This window comes from Agelaius phoeniceus, chromosome 22 (assembly GCF_051311805.1).
Source record: "Agelaius phoeniceus isolate bAgePho1 chromosome 22, bAgePho1.hap1, whole genome shotgun sequence".
Classification (NCBI taxonomy): Eukaryota; Metazoa; Chordata; class Aves; order Passeriformes; family Icteridae; genus Agelaius; species Agelaius phoeniceus.
This window is the reverse complement of record NC_135286.1, coordinates 5,079,823-5,105,466: the sequence shown is the minus strand read 5'-3', so window position 1 is coordinate 5,105,466 and position 25,644 is coordinate 5,079,823. Positions and strand designations below refer to the sequence as shown.

The window sequence follows — 25,644 nt, the reverse complement described above, 5'->3', positions numbered from 1 at the left end:
TGACAGCAGCAGCAGCCCCACCTTGTAATATTTAAAACAATTTTATTCATGAAAATATGCTGTACAATGCACTATACACAGTTCTTTACATTGCCACATACACAAACTCTAATAGCACAACCAAGAAAGTTACCATTGCCTACAATAAATGTGTGTGAGAGATGAGACCCTCCCCCCAGTCTGTACAGTTATAAATACGAGGGAAACGGACCCAAAACTGCCAGGGGAAGCAAACTGGGGGGTCCTGGGTGTCCCCCCACACTGGCTCCAGGCAGGGCAGGGTGGGAGCAGGGAGGGAGCTCCTGGTCCCAGAGGGGGAATGGCTGATGGAGAGGGGAGGATGGAGCTCACTGAGGTGGGATGTGGGGTGGCCTCGCTGAGCGAACCCAGAGCCTCAGGCAGTGCCACAAAGCCCTGCTGGGTGTCCCCTTCCCCACAGTGACAGTCACAGGGGGGGCACAGCCACGCCAGCCACCCCCAGCACCCCCAGTCCCTCAGCACCACCCACCCGGACACCACAGCCCACCTGCCCTGGTGCTCCGGTCCCCTGGCAGGGCCAGCAGTGCCACCCAGCCCTGTGGCCACCCTGTCCCCAGCCCTGCAGCCACCCTGTCCCCAGCCCTGCAGCCTCCCTGTCCCCAGCTCTGCAGCCTCCCTGTCCCCCGTGGCCGCCCCCGTGGCCGCCCCTCGCCCCGCAGGGCACTGAACACACGACTGAACTGACGTTACCAACACCACTGCACCGCACACACGACAACCCCACGGTCACGAACCACGACACAGCTTGGCCAGGGGCCGTGCCCACGCAGCGGGGCAGGGGCACGGGGCGGCACGGCGGGCACGGGGACACCTCCCTCTAGGGCTGGGGACAGGGGGACACTGCCCTCCTGTGCTGGGGACACGGGGACACCTCCCTCTAGGGCTGGGGACACGGGACACTGCCCTCCTGTGCTGGGGACACCTCCCTCTAGGGCTGGGGACAGGGGGACACTGCCCTCCTGTGCTGGGGACACGGGGACACCTCCCTCTAGGGCTGGGGACAGGGGGACACTGCCCTCCAGTGCTGGGGACACGGGGACACCTCCCTCTAGGGCTGGGGACAGGGGACACTGCCCTCCTGTGCTGGGGACACCTCCCTCTAGGGCTGGGGACATGGGGACACTACCCTCCTGCTGTTGGGGACACGGGGACACCTCCCTCCTGTGCTGGGGACATGGGGACACTTCTCTCCTGTGCTGGGGACAGGGGGACACCTCCCTCCTGTGCTGGGGACACAGGGACACTGCTCTCCTGTGCTGGGGACACCTCCCTCCTGCTGTTGGGGACAGGGGGACATCTCCCTCCAGTGCTGGGGACACAGGGACACCTCCCTTCTGTGCTGGGATATGGGGACACCTCCCTCCAGTGCTGGGGACAGGGGGACACCTCCCTCCTGCTGTTGGGGACAGGGGGACACCTCCCTCCAGTGCTGGGGACACAGAGACACTGCTCTCCTGTGCTGGGGACACTTCTTTCCTGTGCTGGGGACACTCCCCTCCTGTTGCTGGGGACGTGGGGACACCTCCCTCCTGCTGCTGGGGACAAGGGGATGTTATATTGCACTAAGGGGACATTTCCCTCCTGTGCTGGGGACACGGGGACACTTCCCTCCTGCTGTTGGGGACACAGGGACACTTCTCTCCTGTGCTGGGGACACTCCCCTCCTGCTGTTGGGGACAAGGGGATGTTGTATTGCACTAAGGGGACACTTCCCTCCTGTGCTGGGGACAGGGGACACTTTCCTCCACTGCTGGGGACACTCCCCTCCTGCTGTTGGGGACAAGGGGACACTTCCCTCCTGCTCTGGGGTAGTTCCCCCATCACATTGATGGCCAGCCAGTGTCTGTGACACTGAAGGGGGCTCGGGGACCCCAACGTGGGAGAATCCCATCTCCAACTGCCCGACTGCTGCCCAGCATGCTGGTGTGCTGCTGGATCTGTGCCTGGAGGGCAGATGCCTGGAGGAGCCAGGACTTCTTCCCTGTCTTCCATTCCTGGAGGGCAGATGCCTGGAGGAGCCAGGACTCCTTCCCTGTCTCCCATTCCTGGAGGTGAAATGCCTGGAGGAGCCAGGACTCCTTCCCTGTCTCCCATTCCTGAGGCCCCCATTTGCTCCAGGACAGCCAGAGCTGCCCTCTCCTCCTCTCTGGGTCCCTCACACCACGTGCTGAACTGGGGGTTCAGGGGTTAAAGAGCCATTTGCAATCGGTTTCCAAGGATTTGAAAGATGCCTGCAAGGAGAGGTGGTGTACAAAAGGAATGCGGTAATGATCCTGACCAAAGAATAATCCTTTTTAAAAAAGCATTCAAGAAAGATTATATATAATAGAATATATTAAATTCTGTACATGATCAAATAATGTAAACATAATTAATTAACTTGTAAGGATGTCTTTAGAGACCGTGCCTGCCGTGTACCCTGGGTGAAGGTGAGCAGTGGCACACAGGGCTCCTCTGTCACAGCCATGTGGGTCAGGAGAGGAGCAGGAGGTGCCACCCATGGGTCCCCCTGCCCTGACCTGTGGCTGGGACCCAGCTCCATGGCAGAGGAGCTGGGCTGGGAAAATGTGCTGGTTCTGTGCTCTGACCCCACTGCAAGCCAGGGGCTGGGGGTCACACAGAGCCTGTGGTGCCCAGGAGGAAGAAAGGCTGAGCAGAGACCCCCCAGGACACAGCAGCAGCTCCCAGCTCCTCCTCCCAGCCCCTCCATCCTCTCCAGACCAGGTGCTCCTGCTGGCCACCAGCCTGACCCCCTCCAAACCCTGCTGCTCCTGGCAGCTGTGTGGAATGGCTGGGACATCCCTGGCCCTCTCCTGCCCCACAGAGTGGGGTCACTTTGGGATCCTGACATACAGCAGGACCACCTGTGAATCGTGGTCCTCACTCCCACGGAGCCCCAGCCCCTGGCAGGTGGGTGCACCCCTCTTGCTGACAGCTCCTGGCACCCCAGGGGTGGGCAGTGAGACACTGGGACAGCCATGGTGGCACTGACCCCCCCAGGAACCCCACAGCCCTGGCTGGGGCCCCCGTGGCACCTCCCTGAGCAATGTGGGTCACCCAAGCTTGGAGCAGGATGGACCCCACGCTGCATCCAGAGGCCTGGGCCACCACATCCCTCCCTCCTCACACACACAGAGCCCCTCCTGGAGGGTGGCCCACATCACAGCCCCCAGCTTTACCCCAACTTCCAACACCCCATGGCCAAGCCAAGATGAGCCATGTGATGGGACACATCGCCCATGGCCTCTCTCTCTCCTCTCCCTAAGCTCGACCCTTTCTTCCTTCCAATGCAAAAACTCAATGGCAAAAGAGTGCATGAAATCAAATAAATACTTCCCCCTCCCCGCCCCTGCAAGCTGCCCCTGAGCCTGCAGCCCAGGGGTCCCTCACTGCCAGCAGGACCCCCCAGGAGCGTGCCCAGCCTGCTCCAGGCAGGGGCTGCAGCTTCTCCTGCACCCCCAGGGCTGCCAGATGCTGCTCCAGGGCTGCTGGCTGCACACCATCACCACCCCCTGCCCACTGCTCGGCAAGGAACCCTGCCTGGAGCCACCAGGATGCCCAGCAGAGCTGGCCTGGGGGCGTAGGCTCAGCAGAGCTCCCATCTCCACCAGGACTGAGGGGCCACGAGCCTCCCCTTGCCCTGGGGCAGGGTCCCCACTCCTGACACTTCTGCCCAGAGGATTCATTTCCCAAGGTGGCTCAGAGAAGAGTTGTTCCCCAGGGGGGATGCCAGTGCTGGGGGTGTCCCACAGCACCAGCCATCACCACTCTGTCCCCAGCCCAAGGGCAAATCCAACTGGCACCATTACCACGGGGCACTGGGCCTGTCTAGAAAGGCTTTCCCTTCCTGCTACGCCCTGGATCTGCCTGGCTCCGGCTGCCTCTCCCACCCACCTGCCCTGTGTCCTCCAGAGGATGCTGGCAGGACCTGCAGACCGGGCACACCTGGGGCTGGGCGTCCTCCCCCATCTCAACATTGGACCCTCCGGTTTGTGTTTCGTGTTCGACCTTAAGCTCAGACCGATGGCTCTCGCCTATCTTAACAAACAAAGGCAGAAGAGAAAGGAAAAAAAAACAGTTAGTCTCAATGTTCCCCTGGTGGCTCCCCGGTGGCAAGCCCGAGCAGGGGCAGGGGTCACCCGGGCACCCAGCTCTGGTTCGTGGGCTGTGGCCCCCCGGGCAGCGCGGGCACGTTGAGCCCGTTCTGCGGCGGGAGCGCCGAGTCGAAGTTGAAATCCATCTCATCACTGTCCATAAAGTCATTGAGGATGATGGACTCCACGTCGCACTCCAGGCTCCCGTTGAACATGTCCAGGTCCAGGTCTGCTGGGAACCTGTCTTGGCCCAACACGGGGGGGTGGACGGCCCCCGGGTAGGGGCCCTGCAGCGAATCCAGCAGGCTCATGTGTGCCCCTTGGCTATTGGCGTAGGGATGCAGGTGCCCGTGGTGGTGCGGCACGGCCGTCATGCTGCACGACTCACTGGGCAGGCTCATAAGGCTGACAGGATTGGCTAAGGCACTGGTGCTGACCGCAGGGTGGTGGCCGGCTGGTGACGGGTGGTACAGGGCGTTGCTCTTCATCAGAGAGCCCGGGTGGGGTGGGTAGGAGGACAGGGCCTGCTCTCCAGCCCCACACAGCAGCGGGTTGTGTCTGTGGCCACGGGCCGGCACCATGGGGCTGGCCTGCGGCAGGGGGGGCAGCTCCCCCGGGACCATGCTCTCCTTGTGCGCGTAGGAGATGGAGGAGAGCAGGTCCTGCAGCGAGGCGTTCCTGTAGGAGCTGGCGGGCGAGAAGGTGGCCTGCTTGTTCTCCTGGATGGTCTGCATGGGCAGGCGGCGCATGAGGCCCATGGCCGGCTGGCTGTAGATGGTCCCGCAGTAGGTGTTGGAGCCGGCCCCCATGCTGGAGCACTTGGAGTTGAAGGTGAAGCTGGAGCTCCTCTGCCGCAGGGCGGCCGGGGGGAGCTGCTGCGAGGGGCTCATGCTGTAGCCATCCTGCAGGTCCTCCAGCATGCTCTCCCCCAGGCTCTCGTTCAGGCTGATGGTGCCGGTCAGGTCGGTCAGCCGGGGCAGCTCCACGGAGCAGCGGGCGCTGAGGGAAGGAGACATGGTGCTGGAAGGGCTGGGGTACATCAGCGGCGATGAGGGGGTGCCATCATCCTCCTCCAGCTCGTCCGGCTCGTGGTTGGCCATGATGGGCGAGAGGCGCCCGCTCAGCGTGCTGGCCGTGGAGCTGGCCCGCGTCCTGAAGTCCGCCCAGGCGTCGTACTCATCGCTGGCGTGGGACGCGGGGCTCTCCGACCACTTGGGCTGCTGGGAGGACGGGCTGTCCTCGCCGCGCTCCTGCGTCACCTGCAGCTGCTTCTTCTTGCTGGCCTTGCCCTTGATGCGCAGGAACTTGCTGTTGTTGTCCATGGACACGGCGCGCCGCCGCGGCGTCTTGCCCGTCTTGCCGCCCTCAGGGTTCAGCATCCACCAGGAGCTCTTGCCCGTGCCCTCGTTCTGCACGCGGATGAAGCGCGTGTGCAGGGACAGGTTGTGCCGGATGGAGTTCTGCGGGGACAGCAAGGACAGGGCAGGGTCAGCAGCAGGGAGGGCACCCCCGAAGGAAAGGGAGGCCCACGGGGCTGGGGGGTACATGGGGCACTGCGAGGCACCGTGGGATACCTGGGCTGAGGGTTTGGGGCTGCGAGAGCTGGGCTGGCAGGTCCCTCCCACATCCCACGGGTCACAGCCCCTTGCTGCACCTCCCAGCTCTGGCTGGGGCACAATTCCTGCCATGGCAGGTCCCAGGGACCCACAGCAACCGGGGCAGCTCCCAGGGGACCTTCCTTCCCTGACAGGAGCCTGCAGAGGGGTGAAAAGGCAGCAAATGCAGTGATGGGGTCAGGACCATGCACAGGCCCAGGGCTTCTCCATCCCTCCCTCCCAGCCCAAGGCCAGCACGTAGCCAGCACATCCCACAGGATGCTGCCAGCACAGCCAGCACCTCTGTGGAGATCCCAGCCTGCTCCCCACCAGCCCCACAGGAGAGGGGATCCCTTTGGAGGGGACTCCAAGCCCCTTCCCCTGCCTGGCACCACTGGGGATGTGCTCCCCTCCACCCTCAGCACCAACACATGCCCTGTGCAGGGCACATCAGCACCACCACAGCCCTAAACAACCTGTTGGCACCATGTGGGATCTTGTCCCCAAACGCTTGTCAGGCCAGCAGGGCAAGGAGGGGATTCCTCCCCTTGGCTCTTGAGAGACCCCATCTGCAGAGCTGCCTCCAGCCCTGCAATCCCCAGCATAGCAAGGACATGGAGCTGTTAAAGCTGCTCCAGAGGAGAGGAGAAGGCTCCAGGGAGAGCTCAGAGCCCTTGCAGGGCCTGCAGGGGCTCCAGGAGAGCTGCAGAGGGACTGGGGCCAAGGATGGAGGGCCAGGAGGCAGGGAATGGCTGCCAGTGGCAGAGGGCAGGGCTGGATGGGATCTTGGCAATTGGGAATTGTTCCCTGGCAGGGTGGGCAGGGGCTGGGCTGGAATTGCCAGAGCAGCTGTGGCTGCCCCTGGAGCCCTGGCAGTGCCCAAGGCCAGGCTGGACATTGGGGCTGGCAGCACCTGGCACAGTGGGAGGTGGCCCTGGGCTGCAATGAGCTGGCATTGAAGATCCCTTCCCACCCAAACCACTCTGGCATTCCCATTCCTCAATCCAGGATGGAAACCAGCACCAAAACCATTGCAGCAAATGGAGAAAGGCAAGGAAAGAATGATTTCCTGCATGGTTCCAGGTGCCCCCAGTGCCATTTGCCACAGGGGTTTGGAGCCTGGCAAGGCCTGGTTCGAGAGGTTTGGGCTCTGCCAGGGTGCCCAGAGCAGCTGTGGCTGCCCCTGGAGCCCTGGCAGTGCCCCAGGCCAGGCTGGAGCACCTGGGACAGTGGGAGGTGGCCCTGCCATGGCAGGAGTGGGATGGGATGGGATGGGATGGGATGGGATGGGATGGGATGGGATGGGATGGGATGGGATGGGATGGGATGAGCTTTGAGGTGCCTCCCAACCCAAAGCATCCTGGGGTTCTCTGTCACCTGCCTCTCCCTGCTGACATGCAGCTCAAGGGATGCCAGCCCAGCTCCCTGTGCCTCAGTTTCCCCAGAGGACAAAGGCAAGATGCAGAGCCCAGGGAGGAGTCTGCAGCACAGAGACCCTTCCCCACGTCTGCCCAAAGGCTCGGGGCTGGCCAGGGGCTCCTGAGGAGGGGAGGCCCCTCCCCAGCCCCTTCCCAGCTGCAGGAGGGGCAGAAGGATGAGGAGGGGGAGGAACCCACGGCAGAGGGGAGAAAGTTTGGTGCTGTTGTGGTGTACAGTGGAATACTAATGAAGAGGCAAGTAAGCTCCAGCCTCATCTATCATATTATGTAATGGCTTACTTCTCTGCACTTCATTTATTTGGAGATTGCTCCCAGGCTGGCTCCTCGCCAGCAGCCACCAAATCCAAGTCTACAGAAATCAATCTCGCACTGACTGATTAAGCCGTGTTTAGAACTAATTGCTCCTTCGTGTGTGGGGAGAATAAATTACGGGCTTTAATTTCACATCTTTAAAATGCAACTGCAGGTATGGGCCAGCCATTAACCCCTTCCTGCACGGCTGGGGAGGGGGCTCAGGGGTGGTTGGGACACAGCTGCCCAAACAGGGCTCACCACCTGCCAGCAGAGCAGGTCAAGCCCTGGCCTTGACACCCCCTGACCCTTCCAGCAGCTCTCCTTAAGGCACAGGATGATCCAAGCTCCCATCCTATCCAGGACCAAACTGCCATCCTGTCCATCATTGGACAGGATGATCCAAGCTCCCATCCCATCCAGGACCAAACTGCCATCCCATCCATCATTGGACAGGATCATCCAAGCTCCCTTCCCATCCAGGACCAAACTGCCATCCTGTCCATCATTGGACAGGATGATCCAAACTCCCATCCTATCCAGGACCAAACTGCCATCCCGTCCATCATTGGACAGGATGATCCAAGCTCCCATCCAGGACCCAGCCACTGTCCAAGCAGCAGGGACAGAAGCACAGCAGAGGTTGTCACTGCCTGGCAGGGGCAGGGCCACCAGCCAGCTCAGCCCCACGGCACTGCCCTGCACCCACAGACCATGGGGAGCTGGGGATGCCAAACTGGGCTTGCAGGAGCGATGCTCAGTCACTGCTGGGCCCTGGCAGGAGTGGGGACCCTGCCACAGCCACAGTCCCTCCCTGCCAGCACTGCCAGCCTGCCCGGCACAGGAGGCAGGAGATGCTGCAGCAGGGCTGGAGCTGCCATGCAGAGCACGGGGACAGGGGATGGGCTCTGGGCATGTCACAGCTGCACGGGGGTGACATTCAGCATCCTCTGCTACAGCCCCCTCCCACCCCAGAGGAGCACAGGGCACCCCAGAGCCCCGAGGCAGGGCACAGGGCTGGCAGGGTCAGGCTGCCCGAGGCAGAGGAGACGAGGAGAGGCTGCTGCTTCTCCCGCAGCCGAGCTTCATTAAGAGCCAGAAGCCAGCAGCAATTAAGTGCAAGGTGCAGCACACCCGGCTCTCTCCTCATTAGCACCCCGGCACGCTCGCTGCCCGCGGCTCAGGGCGCAGGGAGCAGGGCTGGGGTGGGCAGGAGCTGATTATCAGCAGGACCTGCCTCACTTGGGCAGCCCCAGGCACCCAGCGTCCCACAGCACCCTGGCAGTGTCCTCCTGACACACAGGGGACGGCAGCTGCCTTGGCAGGGGGTGGCCTGGGGTCAGGAGAGGATGGTGCCAGCCCCAGGGCACCCACGGCACCTTTGGCACCACTCCCTGCCCTGCAGCGCTTCTTGCAGAGCTGGCCGTGCTCTGTGCCCATGCTGTGCCCCCCTGTCCCCCTGTCACCCCTGCCTGTCCCCATGGCTCAGCCCCTCACTGCTAACCCAGCCCCACAGCCCCCAGTGCCCAAACCCCAAACAGCACCGGGCAAGGGCATTGGTCAGGGCTCAGAGCCAGCCCTGCTGGGGGTGACACACAGCCTGTGACAGGGGGGACACTCAGCCCATGCTGGGGGTGACACACAGCCTGTGACACCAGTGACACACAGCCCCTGACACCAGTGACACTCAGCCCATGCTGGGGGTGACACACAGCCTGTGACACCAGTGACACACAGCCCCTGACACCAGTGACACCCAGCCCATGCTGGGGGTGACACACAGCCTGTGACACCAGTGACACCCAGCCCGTGCTAGGCATGACACAGAGCCTGTGCCAGGGGTGACACACAGCCCATGACAGGGGTGACACCCAGCCTGTGACAGGGGTGACAGTCAGCCTGTGCTAGGGGTGACACCCAGCCCATGTCAAGGTGACACCCAGCCTGTGACACCAGTGACACCCAGCCCGTGCCGGGGCTGACACACAGCCCATGACAGCAGTGACACCCAGCCCCGCCAGGGGTGACACCCAGCCTGTGCTAGGGCTGACACACAGCCCATGACAGCAGTGACACCCAGCCCATGACAGCAGTGACACCCAGCCTGTGCTGGGGGTGACACACAGCCCATGTCAGGGCTGACAGCCAGCCCATGACAGAGGTGACAGCCAGCCCATGCCAGGGTGACATACAGACCATGCCAGGGTGACACACAGCCTGTGCTGGGGGTGACACACAGCCGGTGACAGGGGTGACATACAACCCCTGCCAGGGGTGACACCTGCACCGTGGACCCCCGCCCGCCCCCGCAGCTCAGCCGAGGGGGCCGGGATGCTCTGGGGAGCACAAGGGCGGGCTGGAGGTGGCACCGGCGCTGCAGGTGCCCCGGACCCCCTGCCCAGCCTGGCTGGCACCAGGGCAGGACGAGGCTGAGCCCGTGCCAGCCCATGCCAGCTGCCGGGGGCTTTGCCAGGCTGGAACACCGCGGTGCCAGGGCAGTGCCCGTCTGCGGGGCCGGTCATGCTGCGGGGCCGGAGGGGGGGCTGCGGGCACCCACAGAGCCCCTCACCCCCCCAGCAGCCCTCCTCCGGCGAGCCTCATTGTCAGGGGAGCCGGCAGTGTGAAATCGGTCTGATTAGCAATTAGTGCCATTGTAACGGGATTAGCCGGACCCATTGTTCGGGAGAGTGCCTCGACTGTCAATGGGCAGCTGGCAGCGACGGTGAGGATGACAAGGATGCTGCGGGAGAGCCTCACCCCCCGAGGGAGGACGCCTGAAATGAGCATCGAGCCCCGAGATAAAACTCAGACCCCAAAATGAGCATCGAGCCCCGAGACCAACCCCAGGCCCCAAAATGAGCATTGAGCCCTGAGATGAACCCCAGACCCCGAAATGAGCATTGACCCCCGAGATAAAGCTCAGACCCCGAAATGAGCATCAATCCCTGAGATGAACCCCAGGCCCCAAAATGAGCATTGAGCCCTGAGATGAACCCTGGGCCCCGAAATGAGCATTGAGCCCCGAGATGAACCTCGGACCCCAAAATGAACATCGATTCCTGAGATGAACCCCAGGCCCCAAAATGAGCATCGAGCCCTGACATGAACCCTGGGCCCCGAAATGAGCATCAAGCCCTGAGAGGAACCCCAGGCCCCAGAATGAGCATTGAGCCCTGAGATAAAACTCAGACCCCAAAATGAGCATCGAGCCCCAAGATGAACCTCAGACCCTGAAATGAGCATTGAGCCCTGAGATGAACCCCAGACCCTGAAATGAGCATTGAGCCCTGAGATAAAGCTCAGACCCCAAAATGAGCATCAAACCCTGAGATAAAACTCAGACCCCAAAATGAGCCACCCACATGGGCACTGAGCCCAGGACTCAGACCCATGCCCAGGCCAGCAGCAGGTGCCAGGGTGCCACCCCAGCCTGGCAGTGGGGCTGAGCTCTCCCCTGCGTGCCCTGAGGGGAGCAGGGGGGGCAAAAGGAGTGCAAGAACAGGAGCAGGCCCTGGGCAGAGCGGGGAGAGCAAACCAGGCTGGGCTCTGGGGCCCTCCCCATCCCTGGCACATCCCTGCACCCTCTGCGGTGCCCCCCCAGCTGCCACCCCTCCCCTGTGCCCAGCACCAAGTGTTTTCAAGCAAAACCCAACCCCAGCTGCTCCCCACACCTGCTGTCAGAGGTCAGTCTGTCTGTCTGTCTGTCTGTCTGTCCAGGCTGCTGGGTCACCCAGCCAAGGAGCCCGTTGGTTGTTATCTGGTGTGGGCTCAGCACCAATGGCAGGAGGAAGCAGGGACAGGGACAAGGGGTAGGGACAGGGACAAAGAAAGGGACAGGCACAGGGGATGGGGACAGGGGGACAGGAATAGGGATAGAGACAGGGGCAGGGACAGGAACAAGGAAAGGGACAGGGACACAGGGACAGGGACACAGGGACAAGGAAAGGGACAGGGACACAGGGACAGGGACACAGGGACGGAAGCAAGGAAAGGGACAGGGACACAGGGACAAGGAAAGGGACAGGGACACAGGGACAGGGACACAGGGACAGGGACACAGGGACGGGAGCAAGGAAAGGGACAGGGACACAGGGACAGGGACACAGGGACAGGGGCAAGGAAAGGGACAGGGGCAGAGACAGGGATGGGGTCAGGGACAGAGAAAGGGGCAGGGATAGGGACAGGGATGGGGACAGGGGGACAGGGACAAGGAAAGGGACAGGGAAAGGGACAGGGACAGGGATAGGGATGGGGACAGGGACGTTAACAAGAGCTCTGCCAGCAGCACAAGGACGGCTCCAGGGGTTAATTGATCCTTATTCACTCCTTGCACAACAAAATTGCCACTGCTGGAGGAAATATTGCAGAGGGCAGAGGCTGCCAACCCCCTCAGTGGGGCTTCATCCCTGGGGGTGATGTACAGGGAGGGTGGTAGCATGGGACACTCAATGGTGACACTGCCAAAAACATCATATTCACCCCAAAAATGGCTCAGGCACCTGCTGGCACCATGCCCTGGGCACGAGCAGCCCTGCTCCCTGCATTGGTGTCACCAGTGGCTGAGCTCAGCCCCCAGCCCTGGCACGGCCACCCCGAGCAGTGCCCAGGCCTGTCAGGTGAGCAGGTGGCAGCTGGCACACGTGGCAGGACTGCCCACAGTGCCAGGGATGGATGGCCCACGAGGGCAGGAGGGGACCCTGTGCTGGGCCACAGGCAGGCAGCTGCAGAGAGCCACCAGCCCCTGTGCCTGCAGGGGCACCCCATATCAGCCCAATCTACACATCCTGACCCACATCAGCACACCCCATATCAGGTTACCCCATATCAGTGCACCCTATATCAGCAGACCCCACATCAGCTCAATCCACACCCTCCTGACCCACATCAATACACTCCAAATCAGCCCACCCCACATCAGCACAACCCATATCAGTTCACCCCATATCAGCATCCCCATACCAGCCCAATCTACACCTTCCTGACCCCATCAGCCCACCCCACATCAGCCTAATCCACAGCATCCTGACCTACATGAGCCCCACACTGTTCCCACCCACACCAGCCTCACACCAGCCCCACACCAGCCCCACACCATCCTGGACCACACCAGCTCTCCCTGGGTGGGTGAACCCAGCAAGGGGAAGCCCGTGGAGCCAGGCAGGGGAGGCAGGGGCAGGGGCAGGGACAGGGACAGGGGATGGGGCAGGGGCAGGGATAGGGACAGGAGAAGGGGCAGGAGAAGGGAGAGGCAAATGGAGGCAGGGGCAGGGATAGGGGTAGGGGAACGGGAAGGGGCAGGGGGAGGCAGAGCAGGGGGAAGCAGAGGGAGGAGAAGGGGCAGGGCAGAGGGAGCAGAGGCAGAGGGAGCAGAGGCAGAGGGAGCAGAGGCAGAGGGAGGCAGGGGCAAGGGGAGCAGGGCAAGGGGAGCAGGGCAGGGGGAGCAGCCGCCCCCCGGCGCGGGGCTCTGGCCGGCGGCGGCGCGTTCGGGTCAGCGCTCCGGCTGAGCAGAGCGGGGCTGACGCGCTGCTAATTGAAGCAAATGCCCATTAGAGCTGCGAGGGGCAGGTGGCCGACACGCGAGGAGCCCGGGGCGGCACGGCCGGAGCATCCCCGCCTCCCCCCCGCGCTCCCAGCGCCGCCGACAGCTCATTAGGGACCGCTAATGACCCCCGAGGTGTGCGCACAGCCCGGGACAGCTGGGCATGGCGTGCTGCGGCCTGAACCCGCCCTGAACACCCCCCAGGCCCCTATGTGCCACCCCTGAACACCCCCGGCCCCTGTGTGCCACCCCTGTGCCACCCCTGTGCCACCACTGAATACCCCTGTGCCACCCCCGGCCCCTGTGTGCTACCCCTGTGTCATCCTTGTGCCACCCCTGAACACCCTCGGCCCCTGTGTGCCACTCCTGAACAACGCCAGCCCCTGTGTGCCCCCCCTGTGCCACCCCCGGCCCCTGTGTGCCACCCCTGTGTCATCCCTGTGCTACTCCTGTGCCATCCCTGAACACCCTTGGCCCCTGTATGCCACCCCTGTGTCATCCCTGTGCCCCCCCGTGCCACTCCTGTGCCACCCCTGAACACCCCCCAGCCCCTCCGTGTCACCCCTGAACACCCCTGTGCCATCCCCGACCCCTGTGCCATCCCTATGCCACCCCTGAACACCCCCTGACCCCTGTGTGCCACCCCAGTGTGTGCCACCCCTGTGCCACGGATGGATGGATGGATGATGGATGGATGGATGGATGGATGGATGGATGGATGGATGGATGGATGGATGGATGGATGGATACAGAACTAGGGCTGGTACTGAGTGATTTCAGTGCTGGGGAACACCTGCCTGGTCAATCCAGCTACCACAGCCTGCACAAACATCCCCCCCCCCCCAGTGCCCTGGGCTTCTCCTGGTGGGGCCAGAGCAGCCCCAAAGCCGCCCTGAGTGATGCCTTCTCCAGCCACAGCAGTTCCCAGGCTGGGTCAGGACAGGAGGGGCCACCAGAGCTGGCCCAGCAGAGCTGGGACAGGTCCCATCACCCCACAGTGCCTGTCCTGCCCCACCAGCCCAAGGTGTGGGCTGCCCACCCTCCAAGGGCTGACCTGAGGGGCAGAAGAGGAGCCCGGGGGTGATGATGAGGATGGCAGCGATCCCTGTGCAGCCTGTGTGCAGAACCACACCCCTGCCAATGCCCCAGCACCCCCTGGAGCCCCACACCCTCCCCAGAGGGCTCATTAGATCAGGGCAGGGCTGAGGATAACGAGCAGGCACAGGGATCCCTCTGGGGCAGGGCTGGGGAGCTGGGGACGCCCCTATGGGACTGGGGGATGTTTGGGGAGAGCCCAGCCTGTCCCCAGTTCCTGCAGGAGCCCCACAGAGCTGTGGGCACCCAGCACCCAGCTGCAGCTGCCCTGGCACCAGGAACCTGCCAGGGGCACAGCCCCACGGTGCTGGACCCTCCCTGGCTGTGGGGTCACTGCAGGTGCCACTGCAGGGCTGGCAGGGGACAGCCAGTGTTGGGGAAGGTGAACCAGGAAAGCCTTGTAAATGTGATTGCCTGGCAAAAGATTTTGAGAATATGGAAACTCTAAGGGAGATTGAAATGAAAGCAAGCTCTGAGATCCCTCAGTTCCTGAACAACTGGAAAACAATGGCATGGCCAGCTGAAGGTGATCCCCTTTGGATCAAACAATCCCCTCTGCTTGCAGACAGGCCCAAGGCTCAGAGCAGACCCTGCCAGCTTGGCAGAAGGGGCCCAAAGAGGAGTTTGTAGGGTTTAAAATGTAACCCAGTGTGGTAATGGAATGATTCTTATAGGCTGTATGGAAATGCTGTAGGATTTGTATCTTGGACTAGATTGGTTAGTGAGAATTAGAATATTCAGCACAGAAGAAGATTTATGGTATTGTAATGGGAACCTCGTGCTCTTAAGTCTTTGCTCTTACCTTTTGTCTCTTAGCTCTTGCCTTTTACTCCCTTACCCTTTTACTCTCTTACCCTCTCACCCTCTCTCCCCCTCTCTTCTCTCAGGCCTGCTCTGAGCTGTGGCTGGCAGCTCCCAGCAGGGCCCTGCACCCAGGCCCTTTGCAATAAACCCCAAGTTCCAGCCCTGGCTGCAGAGATCTCTGCTCTCCATCCATCCCCACCATGGTATTCCCATCAATCCCACAGCCAGGACCCCTGCCCACCTCCATCCCTGCCCGGAACGTTCCAGAGGGCAGGGGTCTGCAGAGAGCTGGGTGCTGCCCATCTCAGCTCTGTGCCCCTGCCCTGGGCACCTGCTCACCCCCAGTGCCCACCCAGCTCTCAGCCAGCCCCAGGGGATGCTGTGGGGGCTGAGACAGGGGCTGGCACAGGGTGGGACTGCCCAGGGCTGGGCTCCAGGTGCCAGCACAGCTCTGCAGAGTGCCCACATCCAGCTAAGGGACATCACCCCCTCCTTTGGGGACAAACCCCACCCTGAGCACTCCCTGCCTGCCCAGACCCCCCTGCAGCAGCTGAGGCCAGCTCAGACCCTTGGGGGACCCTCTGTTACCCCGTAATGCTCTAATGACAGCCCAGAGCTGCCCACCAAAACAGCTGCAGTAAATCACCCCGAGCTGAGCTGCCGTGCCGTTTTTGCATGGAATTACAGGAGTTTTTCCCCTGGGTTCAATTTCCTCCACACCAAGTTCTCACCGCAGCCAAATCATTAAAGCAGCAGCGCTCCCTTTTCCTCGGGCACCGCTTGATGTCCCTGCTGGGGCCGGGGCTGCCTGGGGACAGCGGTGTCCCAGTGCCCCCAGGCACTCCTGGCTGTGCTCAGAGAGCCCTGAGCTGCTCCCAGCCCGAGGCGAGGCGCATCAAACCCTGCTGGGAGCCCGGGGACGCCCAGCAGGGATGCAGGAGGTGCCCCGAGCAGGATGCTGAGCCCCAGCAGCAGAGGAGCTGGCTGTTCCTGCAGGAAAACCGCCCACTCCTCCTCCTCCTCCTCCTCACCGCCTGCGGGAGGAAGGGGGAGCAGCAGCGCTCAGCCCGCACCACTCCATGACCCACAGCGAGGTGTGGTGCCATGAAACGCCACCCCTGGGTCACCTGGAGGGACACAGCCACATGTCACTTCTGGATCACCTGGAGGGACACAGCCACATGTCACCCCCGTGCCACCTGGAGGGACACAGCCACATGTCACCCCCGGGTCACCTGGAGGGACACAGGACATGTCACCTCTGGGTCACCTGGAGGGACACAGCCACATGGCACCCCTGGGTCACCTGGAGGGACACAGGACATGTCACCCCCGGGTCACCTGGAGGGACACAGCCACATGGCACCCCTGGGTCACCTGGAGGGACACAGGACATGTCACCCCCGGGTCACCTGGAGGGACACAGCCACATCTCACCCCTGGGTCACCTGGAGGGACACAGCCACATGTCACCCCCGTGCCACCTGGAGGGACACAGCCACATGTCACCCCCGTGCCACCTGGAGGGACACAGGACATGTCACCCCTGGGTCACCTCGAGGGACACAGCCACATGTCACCCCCGTGCCACCACCCTGCCCGGCTCACTGAGCAACGCAGCCCCCCGAGCTGGGCAGCAGCAGGAGCACCAGAGCTGGGATGGGGAGTCCAGCCCCTCCTCATCCTCATCCTCATCCTCATCCTCATCCTCATCCTCATCCTCATCCTCATCCTCATCCTCATCCTCCCCTGTCTATACCACCAGGGCTGGCTGGATTTCCAGCCTGGAGCTGCCTCTGAGCTGGGCTGTTCCTAGCGAGCCAGGGAGGGCTGGGCAGGGAGACAGCACCGGGGCACACGTGGCCCCTGGTGTCCCGTGGTGTCCCCTGGTGTCCCCTGGTGTCCCCCGTGTCCCTCCATGTCCCCCCGTGTTCCCCACCTATTCCCTTATATCCCCCCCCTATGTCCCCCAATGTCCCACAGTGTCCCCCCATGTCCCCTCATGTTCCCCCTGTGTGCCCCCATGTTCTCCCCCTGTTCCCCATTGTTCCCCCAGGTTCCCCCTGCATCTCCCCATGTCCCTCTGTGTCCCCCACGTTCCCCCTTGTTGTCTCCATGTTCCCTCCCTGTTCCCCTCTGTTCTCCCTGTGTTCCCCCCATATTCCCCCACATCCCTCCCACGTCCCCCCATGTTCCCCCTTGTTGTCCCCATGTCCCCCTGTGTTCCCCCCTGTTCCCCCATGTTTCCCCCATGTTCCTCCCATGTCTCCCCACACCCCTCTGTGTTCCCCCTGTGGTCCCCACCTATTCCCCCATATCCCCCCTATGTTCTCCCATATCCCCCCCTGTCCTCCCACTCTGCTCCAGGGGTTCCCCTCCTGCCCCCATCCCCCCCCCCCCAGGGGACCAGCCCCCCAGGGGTGCCCCAAGTCCCCCTGTGCTGTGCCCTGCAGCCACGGGGCTTGCAAGGGGCCACAGAGCAAAGCCAGGCCCTCTCCAACAGCCACGTCCCACCAGGACCCCATGGGGCTGTGCTGGAGCAGGGACAGACACCCTGAGCAGGGACAGACACCCTGAGCAGGGGCAGACTGCTCCAGAGGGACAGACTCCCCAAGAGGGACAGACTCCCCAGCAGGGACAGATCATCCCCCAGAGGGACAGACACCCTGAGCAGGGACAGACTGCCCCAGACAGACAGACTGCTCCAGCAGGGACAGACTCCCCAGCAGGGACAGATCATCCCCCAGAGGGACAGACTGCCCCAGACAGGACAGACTCCACGAGCCCCAGGGCAGCTCCTGGAGATGAGGAGCTGCTCTGGCCCTGCATGGAAAGGGGCTTTTTGCTTCTCAAATAGAGTCAGAGAATCCCAGACTGGTTTGGAAGGGATCTTAAATCCCATCCCTTTCCACCCCTGCCATGGCAGGGACACCTCCCACTGTCCCAGGTCTCTCCCAGCCTGGCCTTGGGCACTGCCAGGGATCCAGGGGCAGCCACAGCTGCTCTGTGCCAGGGCCTCATCATCCACCCAGGCAGGAATTTCCTCCTGCAAGAGCTTTCACCCCACCAGCAGCAAGCACAGATGGCAAAGGCTTGGGAGAACTCAGGGCTCTCAGCCCTGAGGGGATGGGGACCAGAGGGGTGGCCAGGACAGCAGGGACATCCCCGCCACCAACTGCCCTTGGCTGGGAGATCCTTCATGGAACTGTTTTATTCTAAAAATTAAAAAAAAATAAAAAATAAAATCCCAGCTGCTCAAGCAAACAAATGTTTGTAGCAGTTTGCAGAATTCAGGCCCAGAGGGTGGAGCAGGGGAGGGTTCAGTGATGCCTCTAAGGGAGAAAATCCTCCCCACGGGGACTTGCTGTGCAGAAACGTGGCAAGAAGGACTATTTAAAAAACAGCTCTGAAAATGAGGAGCAGTTTCCAGCCAGTGGTGGGGTTGAGTCCATCTAGCTGAGCCCATGGCACCCTGGCAGGCTCTGAGCTGTCCCTGGTGTCCCCAAGCTGCTGTTCAGTGCTAGGCAGCCCTCAAGGCAGAGCACCCCCCCTGCCAGCACACACTGAAAGCCTCCAAAATGCTCCAAACCATCCCTGGCAGTGCCCAAGGCCAGCCTGGACAGGGCTGGCAGCACCTGGCACAGTGGGAGGTGTCCCTGCCATGGCAGGGGTGGCACTGGGTGGGCTTTGAGGTCGCTCCAAACCCAAACCACGGCTCTGTGAACACCCCACAGAAGCCTGGGGGTCTCCCCAAGGGGGATGCTCTTAGGGGTGAGGGGCTCACAGCTGGGGTGGCTCCTGTGTAGGGTCCAGGGGGTGAAGGGGATGGGGATCCATCCCTGCTGTGCCCTGGGGTGGCAGCCACAGCTTGGGGGGTTCTCAGCCCCTGTTGGGTGATGGGCAGGAGCCAAAGGCAAAGGCGTGGTAGGGGACAGGTAAAAACCACCCCAGGGGGCTGAAGGAACAGCCCCCAGCCCTGCAGCAGCCTGGCTGGGTCACAGCCCTGCCTGGGATGTCCCCAGCCTGCCAAGGGGTGTCACACACTGCTCCAGTCACACTCTAATGGCTCAACCAGCACCACCCTGGCACAGGGCACCTGCAGTCACAGCCCCTCCTGTGCCCCCCACCCCCAGAGCCCCTCCCATGTCCCCTGCCACCCCTGCTGGCTCAGCTGTCCCTTTTTTCCACTCCTCTGCACCTGCCAATGCCAGCTCCAGGTGGGTCCCACAGCCTGTGCTCACTCCCAGCACAGCCAGCCAGGAGGAGGAGGATGATGAGGAGGAGGGGAGCCTTCCCCCATGCTCAGCAGCTGCCCAAGGGTGGGCTCAAAGCCCCCCTGTGCCCCAGAATGTCTTTGTGCCAGGGACAAAGCCCTCTCACACTCCCAATGCCCCCCAGGCACTGCCAGGACCCAGCAGCTCCGGGCACCCACCGGGCACAGCTCTGCCCAGCACTGCTGTGCCTGAGCCCTGGTGCCACCTCAGGCATCTCTGGTGTCACCCCACAGAGCCCTGATATCACCAACAAACTCACTGCTGCTTGTGGGCACTGCCCCACTGATGGGGGGAAAAGGGCACAGGGTGGGAAAAGGGCACAGGGTGGGAAAAGGGCACAGCCCCACTGATGGGAGGAGAAGGGCACAGCCCCACTGATGGGTGAGAAAAGCCACAGCCCCACTGATGGATGGGAAAAGGGGGATTTTTAGGACGCTCCCCTGGTCCAGGGGCTCTGCAGGATGGGGTGTCTGGATGCCCTGGATGCTGCTCCCAAGGGATCCTGTGAAGGAGAGGGGCTGGCTGCCAGCAGGGCTCCCCAAAACCAGCCCAGAGCATTTCCCAGCCCAGCCCATGGGGCACAGCAGAGGATCCAGGGGGAAGCGCTGGCCGGGGCCGCTGCAGGCTCGGGTTTCATCCAAACACATTCCCCCGGCAGGGCTGAGCACATGGGAATGTCCTGGCTCTGCAGCCACGGCTGGAGACAGCCCTTGGAACTGCCCCTCCTGGGAGGCTCCAGCCTGCCCTGCCCTGATGCTGGGGGGTTTAGGGGGTGTCTGGTCCCCCCAGGATGTGTACAGGGAGTGGGGGTGCAGGGGAGATGGGGGCAGGATGGACAGAGAGCAGAGATCTCTGCAGCCAGGGCTGGAACTTGGGGTTTATTGCAAAGGGCCTGGGTGCAGGGCCCTGCTGGGAGCTGCCAGCCACAGCTCAGAGCAGGCCTGAGAGAGGAGAGGGGGAGAGAGTAAAAGGGGTAAGAGGGCGAAGTTCCCATTACAACACCATAAATCATCTTCTGTGCTGAATATTCTGATTCTCACTAACCAATCTAGCCCAAGATACAAATCCTACAGCATTTCCATACAGCCTATAGGAATCATTACATTACCACACTGAGTTACATTTTAAACCCTAAAAACTCCTCTTTGGGCCCTTCTGCCAAGCTGGCAGGGTCTGCTCTGAGCCTTGGGCCTGTCTGCAAGCAGAGGGGATTGTTTGATCCAAAGGGGATCACCTTCAGCTGGCCATGCCATTGTTTGCCAGTTGTTCAGGAACTGAGGGATCTCAAAGCTTGCTTTCATTTCAATCTCACTTAGAGTTTCCATATTCTCAGAATCTTTTGCCAGGCAATCCTATTTACAAGGCTTTCCTGTTTCACCTTCCCCAACAGCAGCACATGCCAGCTGGGCTGGGACAGGGCAAAGCTGCTCACAGGGCATGGGCAGCTGCCCACTGGGCTGGGATAGGTTCAATTTAGATATTGGTTCCCAATATCTAAAATGGGGGATTGAGGCACCAATTTCAGGGGCAGCAGCTGGAGGGAGACCTTGTGTTTATTGTTTTAATTGGAGTTTATTTCTTTACCTCTCTCCCCTCTCTCTCATTTCATTCCATTATTTCATTTGTTAAACTGTTCTTATCTCAACCATGGGGTTCTTTTACCTGCTCACAGCTCTCTCCCCATCCTACCAGGGTGGGGTATTTGGTGCCACAGGGCTTAAGCCATGACAAATGGGGACCCTTCCTGCCAGGCTGGTGCCTCATCCTTCCATCCCTGCCTGGGAAAGAGCAGCTCTGGGAGTTGCCAGCCTGTGCCCAGCAGCCAAGGCCAGCCCAGCAAGGCTGTGTGAGAGGCTGGGCACAGCAGGAGGCAGCTGGGGACCCCCAGCACCTGCCTGGAGGAGCTCCCGGTGCTGGGTTACCCGGGAAACAGCAGCGATGACATCGCAGGGGAGGCAGGGAAACTCTGCCCGAGGTGTGCGGGATGGCAGCGCCGCCGTTGCCACGGAAACAGCAGGAGACATCCTGCAGGTGAGGGGGTGCTGGGCTGGGGGCCTGGCACTGCAGCCCAGAGGGGCTGGTGCCCTGTGGCACACGGCCTGGGGGCACCGAGGTGGGCTCTGCCATTGCCAGCCCCCTGGGGATAGACGAGGAGGGGACATTGCTCTTGGGGACAGTGCCCTTGGGGACAGTGCCCTTGGGGACAGTGCTCTTGGGGACATTGCCCTTGGGGACAGTGCCACCCCACCTGGGCTGCCCTGGCTCTCCCATTGCCAACTCTGCCTGGGGATACGACGAGGAGGGGACCTTGCTCTTGGGGACAGTGCCCTTGGGGACATTGCCCTTGGGGACATTGCCCTTGGGGACATTGCTCTTGGGGACAGTGCCCTTGGGGACAGTGCCCTTGGGGACATTCTCCTTGGGGACATTGCCCTTGGGGACATTGCCCTTGGGGACAGTGCCCTTGGGGACATTGCTCTTGGGGACAGTGCCCTTGGGGACATTGCCCTTGGGGACATTGCCCTTGGGGACATTGCTCTTGGGGACAGTGCCCTTGGGGACATTCTCCTTGGGGACATTGCCCTTGGGGACATTGCCCTTGGGGACAGTGCCCTTGGGGACAGTGCCACCCCACTAGGCTGCCCTGGCCCTCCCATTGCCAACTCTGCCTGGGGCAATGACAAGGAGGGGACATTCCCCTTGGGGACATTCCCCTTGGGGACATTCTCCTTGGGGACATTGCCCTTGGGGACATTGCCCTTGGGGACAGTGCCCTTGGGGACAGTGCCACCCCACTAGGCTGCCCTGGCCCTCCCATTGCCAACTCTGCCTGGGGATACGACGAGGAGGGGACATTGCCCTTGGGGACCTTGCCCTTGGGGACCTTGCCCTTGGGGACATTGCCCCTGGGGACAGTGCCACCCCACCTAGGCTGCCCTGAGGTGGCTCTTCCATTGCCAGCCCCCTGGGGCAATGACAAGGAGGGGACATTCTCCTTGGGGACAGTGCCACCCTACTAGGCTGCCCTGGCTCTCCCATTGCCAACTCTGCCTGGGGCAATGACAAGGAGGGGACATTCCCCTTGGGGACATTGCCCTTGGGGACAGTGCCACCCCACCTAGGCTGCCCTGAGGTTGCTCTCCCATTGCCATCTCCCCGGGGCACTGGTGAGGTGACAAAGAGGGGACATTCTCCTTGAGACATTCCCCTGAAGTTGGCCCTCCCATTGCCAGCCCCCTGGGACAACGACAAGGAGGGGACATTCCCCCTGGGGACATTCCCCTTGGGGACATTGCCACCCCACCTGGGCTGCCCTGAGGTTGCTCTCCCATTGCCAGCCCCCTGGGGCAATGACAAGGAGGGGACATTCCCCTTGGGGACATTGCCACCCCACCTGGGCTGCTGCAGCAGGGACAGAGAAGCCACCACGCCCCAGCTCTGGCTGGGCACTCTCTCGCTGCCCCCCACTCCTGGCTCCCCAAAAAACAACACCCAGGACACGTTCATTCCCCTGCTCCCAGCCTGAGCCAGGCACATCAAACCCTGCTCAGACACCCTGGGGACACCCAGCAGGGATGCAGGAGGTGCCCCAAGCAGGAGCTGCAGCTCCTCCCTTCAGGGGCTGCCAGCGAGCCCACAGCACCGAGGGGGAGCTCTGGGCCCTGTGCCACCTCCAGCTCCATCACAGGGAGCTGCTGCTCCCTCCCAGGGATTTCTGCACCCCTGTGCCACCTCCAGCTCCATCACAGCCTCTGCTGCTCCCTCCCAGGGATTTCTGCACCCCTGTGCCACCTCCAGCTCCATCACAGCCTCTGCTGCTCCCTCCCAGGGATTTCTGCACCCCTGTGCCACCTCCAGCTCCATCACAGCCTCTGCTGCTCCCTCCCAGGGATTTCTGCACCCCTGTGCCACCTCCAGCTCCATCACAGCCTCTCCTGCTCCCTCCCAGGGCTGAAAGCACCAGGGACCACTCAAGATTTTTCCCGTTTTCCCAAACTCTGCCGCCAGGGATGCTCCACCCCCCGGGCAGGGTGTTCCCCTGCTCTGAGGCTGTTTGATCACACGGGGGGCAGGAAAGCCACAGGCACAGCCACTGCAGGGGTCCCTGCAGGATCCAGGGATGCTCCCCAGGTGCAGGCAGTGGGATGAGGGAATTGTGCCACAAAGCAGCAGCACCAGGGCTAACAACGAGCCACGGGGCAATTGTGGTGCAGCCTCTGCCCCCCAAGCATGGCTCTGGGAAGGGCTCAGCCAGCACAGGCAGCCCGAGCAGGAGGAGGAGGAGGAGGAGGAGGAGGGGAAGCAGGCAGCCACCCTGGGGAGGCAGCGGGATCCCTGTAGGCTGCTGCAAAGCAACAGGAACACAACAACCCCCTCCTGCCTGCCTTGGGGGAGTCTGCCACCCGAGGCAGAGCAGTTCTATCTGTAATGGCAAAAATTACATCAGCCAGAGCTGCCGAGGCAGCGGCCCCGGTGCATCGGGATCCACCCTGCACTGCCCCTCGGGCCGTGGGGCACCGGCCCTCCTGCAGCCAGGAGGAACAGGAGATGCTCTGGGCCAGGCCTGCAGCACCCTCAGGGCTGGTTTTTATTGCTGATGGGTCTCCCTGGAGCAAGAGCCCACAATAAGGGGTCCCCTACAAACCGGCAGTGATGCCTCGGGCTGTGGGATCAGCCCCAGGACCTTCCCCAGGCCCACAGTGCCCGTGGGGTTTGTGTGGCAGTCAGAGGAATCAGACACTTGGAAATAAAACTACCAAAAAAAGGTGTCTGGGTGGGAGGGTGTCACAAAATGCCCAAAAACGGGCAGAAGGAGCCAGTGCTCAAAGCACCAGCACAAAGCAGCTCTGCACTGCACTGACAGCACCCTGAACCTGGACCGGGGGCTTGAACCCATCCACAGCCCCCTGGGTGTTAATTTTAGGGTGTTCCTGGGAGGTGGGGGTTGCAGCAGGGCTGGGGTGGAAGCCAGGATGAGCAGGCACAGGGAGGAGGTGTAGAAGGAAGGGGAAATCACACCTCCCTGCAGGAAAACAGCTCCTCACGACTCTTCTTCCCTCTGGAAGCCAACCTGAGGGGTCTGAGCACCCGGGGCCACACCTCAGCACCCCCAGGCTGTGGGCACCTGCCTGTGGTGCCAGGCTGGGTACAACACCCTGCCTATGGTGCCAGTCTGGGTACAATGCCCTGCCTGTGGTGCCAGGCTGGGTACAACATCCTGCCTGTAGTGCCAGTCTGGGTATAACACCCTGCCTATGCTGCCAGTCTGGGTACAACACGCTGCCTATGGTGCCAGTCTGGGTACAATGCCCTGCCTGTAGTGCCAGGCTGGGTACAATGCCCTGCCTATGGTGCCAGGCTGGGTACAATGCCCTGCCTGTAGTGCCAGTCTGGGTACAATGCCCTGCCTGTGGTGCCAGGTTGGGTACAATGCCCTGCCTGTGGTGCCAGTCTGGGTATAACACCCTGCCTATGCTGCCAGTCTGGGTATAACACCCTGCCTATGGTGGCAGTCTGGGTACAACACGCTGCCTGTGGTGCCAGGATGGGTACAATGCCCTGCCTGTAGTGCCAGTCTGGGTACAACACCCTGCCTATGGTGGCAGTCTGGGTACAATACCCTGCCTGTGGTGCCAGGCTGGGTACAATGCCCTGCCTATGGTGCCAGGCTGGGTACAACACCCTGTCTCTGTAGTGCCAGGCTGGGTACAATGCCCTGCCTGTGGTGCCAGGCTGGGTACAACACCCTGCCTGTAGTGCCAGGCTGGGTATAACACCCTGTCTCTGTGGTGCCAGTCTGGGTACAATGCCCTGCCTGTGGTGCCAGTCTGGGTACAATGCCCTGCCTATGGTGCCAGGCTTGGTACAACACCATGCCTATGGTGCCAGTCTGGGCACAACATCCTGCCTATGGTGCCAGTCTGGGTACAATGCCTTGCCTATGGTGCCAGGCTGGGTACAATGCCCTGCCTGTGTGGTGGCAGTCTGGGGGTTGGAAGGCACCTTAAAGCTCATCCTGCCATGGCAGGGACACCTCCCACTGCCCCAGGCTGCTCCAAGCCCTGTCCAGCCTGGCCTTGGGCACTGCCAGGGCTCCAGGGGCAGCCACAGCTGCTCTGGGCACCCTGTGCCAGGGCCTGCCCACCCTCACAGGGAGGAATTTCTTCCCAATACCATCCATCCTTGCCCTCTGTCAGTTTAGTGGGAAATTTCCATTTTCCAGTGGGAAAATGGGAATTTTCCTGCCTGAGGTTCTCCCAGCAGAGCTGGGGGTGACAGGACACCCCCATCGCGGTGTCCGGGGGACCTGGCAGCCCTTCAGAGGCCACCCCTGCCCGCGGGGCCCCCAGCCGCCGGGCCCGGCTCCGTGACACGGAGCTGTAATTGAATTAGCCTGAATTAGCCGCTGCTGCCCGGGCAGCGCCGCCTGCAAACCATCCTCGAATTCCTGGGCACGGCGCCCGCTCCCCGGCT

The 25,644-nt window shown here is 62.1% G+C and overlaps 1 protein-coding gene across 16 annotated transcripts in view; it reads right to left on the bottom strand.

The window, feature by feature from the left end:
* Nucleotides 1-18: 18 nt before the first annotated feature.
* The window catches only part of FOXO6 (forkhead box O6), a 49,356-nt gene continuing 23,730 nt past the window's right edge, over nt 19-25,644 (bottom strand). Inside the window, exons 2-5 of one of the 16 annotated variants that reach the window (XM_077189541.1) lie at nt 1,457-5,593; nt 1,111-1,425; nt 962-1,021; nt 19-910 (exon numbers count right to left, since the gene is read on the bottom strand). In XM_077189541.1, the coding sequence (XP_077045656.1) occupies nt 4,175-5,593 (1,419 nt within the window). In that variant the 3' untranslated portion in view covers nt 19-910; nt 962-1,021; nt 1,111-1,425; nt 1,457-4,174. Of the gene's footprint in view, nt 1,426-1,456; nt 5,594-25,644 lie in introns of all 16 variants that reach the window. The other 15 variants (XM_077189543.1, XM_077189533.1, XM_077189540.1 and 12 more) reach the window with 15 other exon arrangements.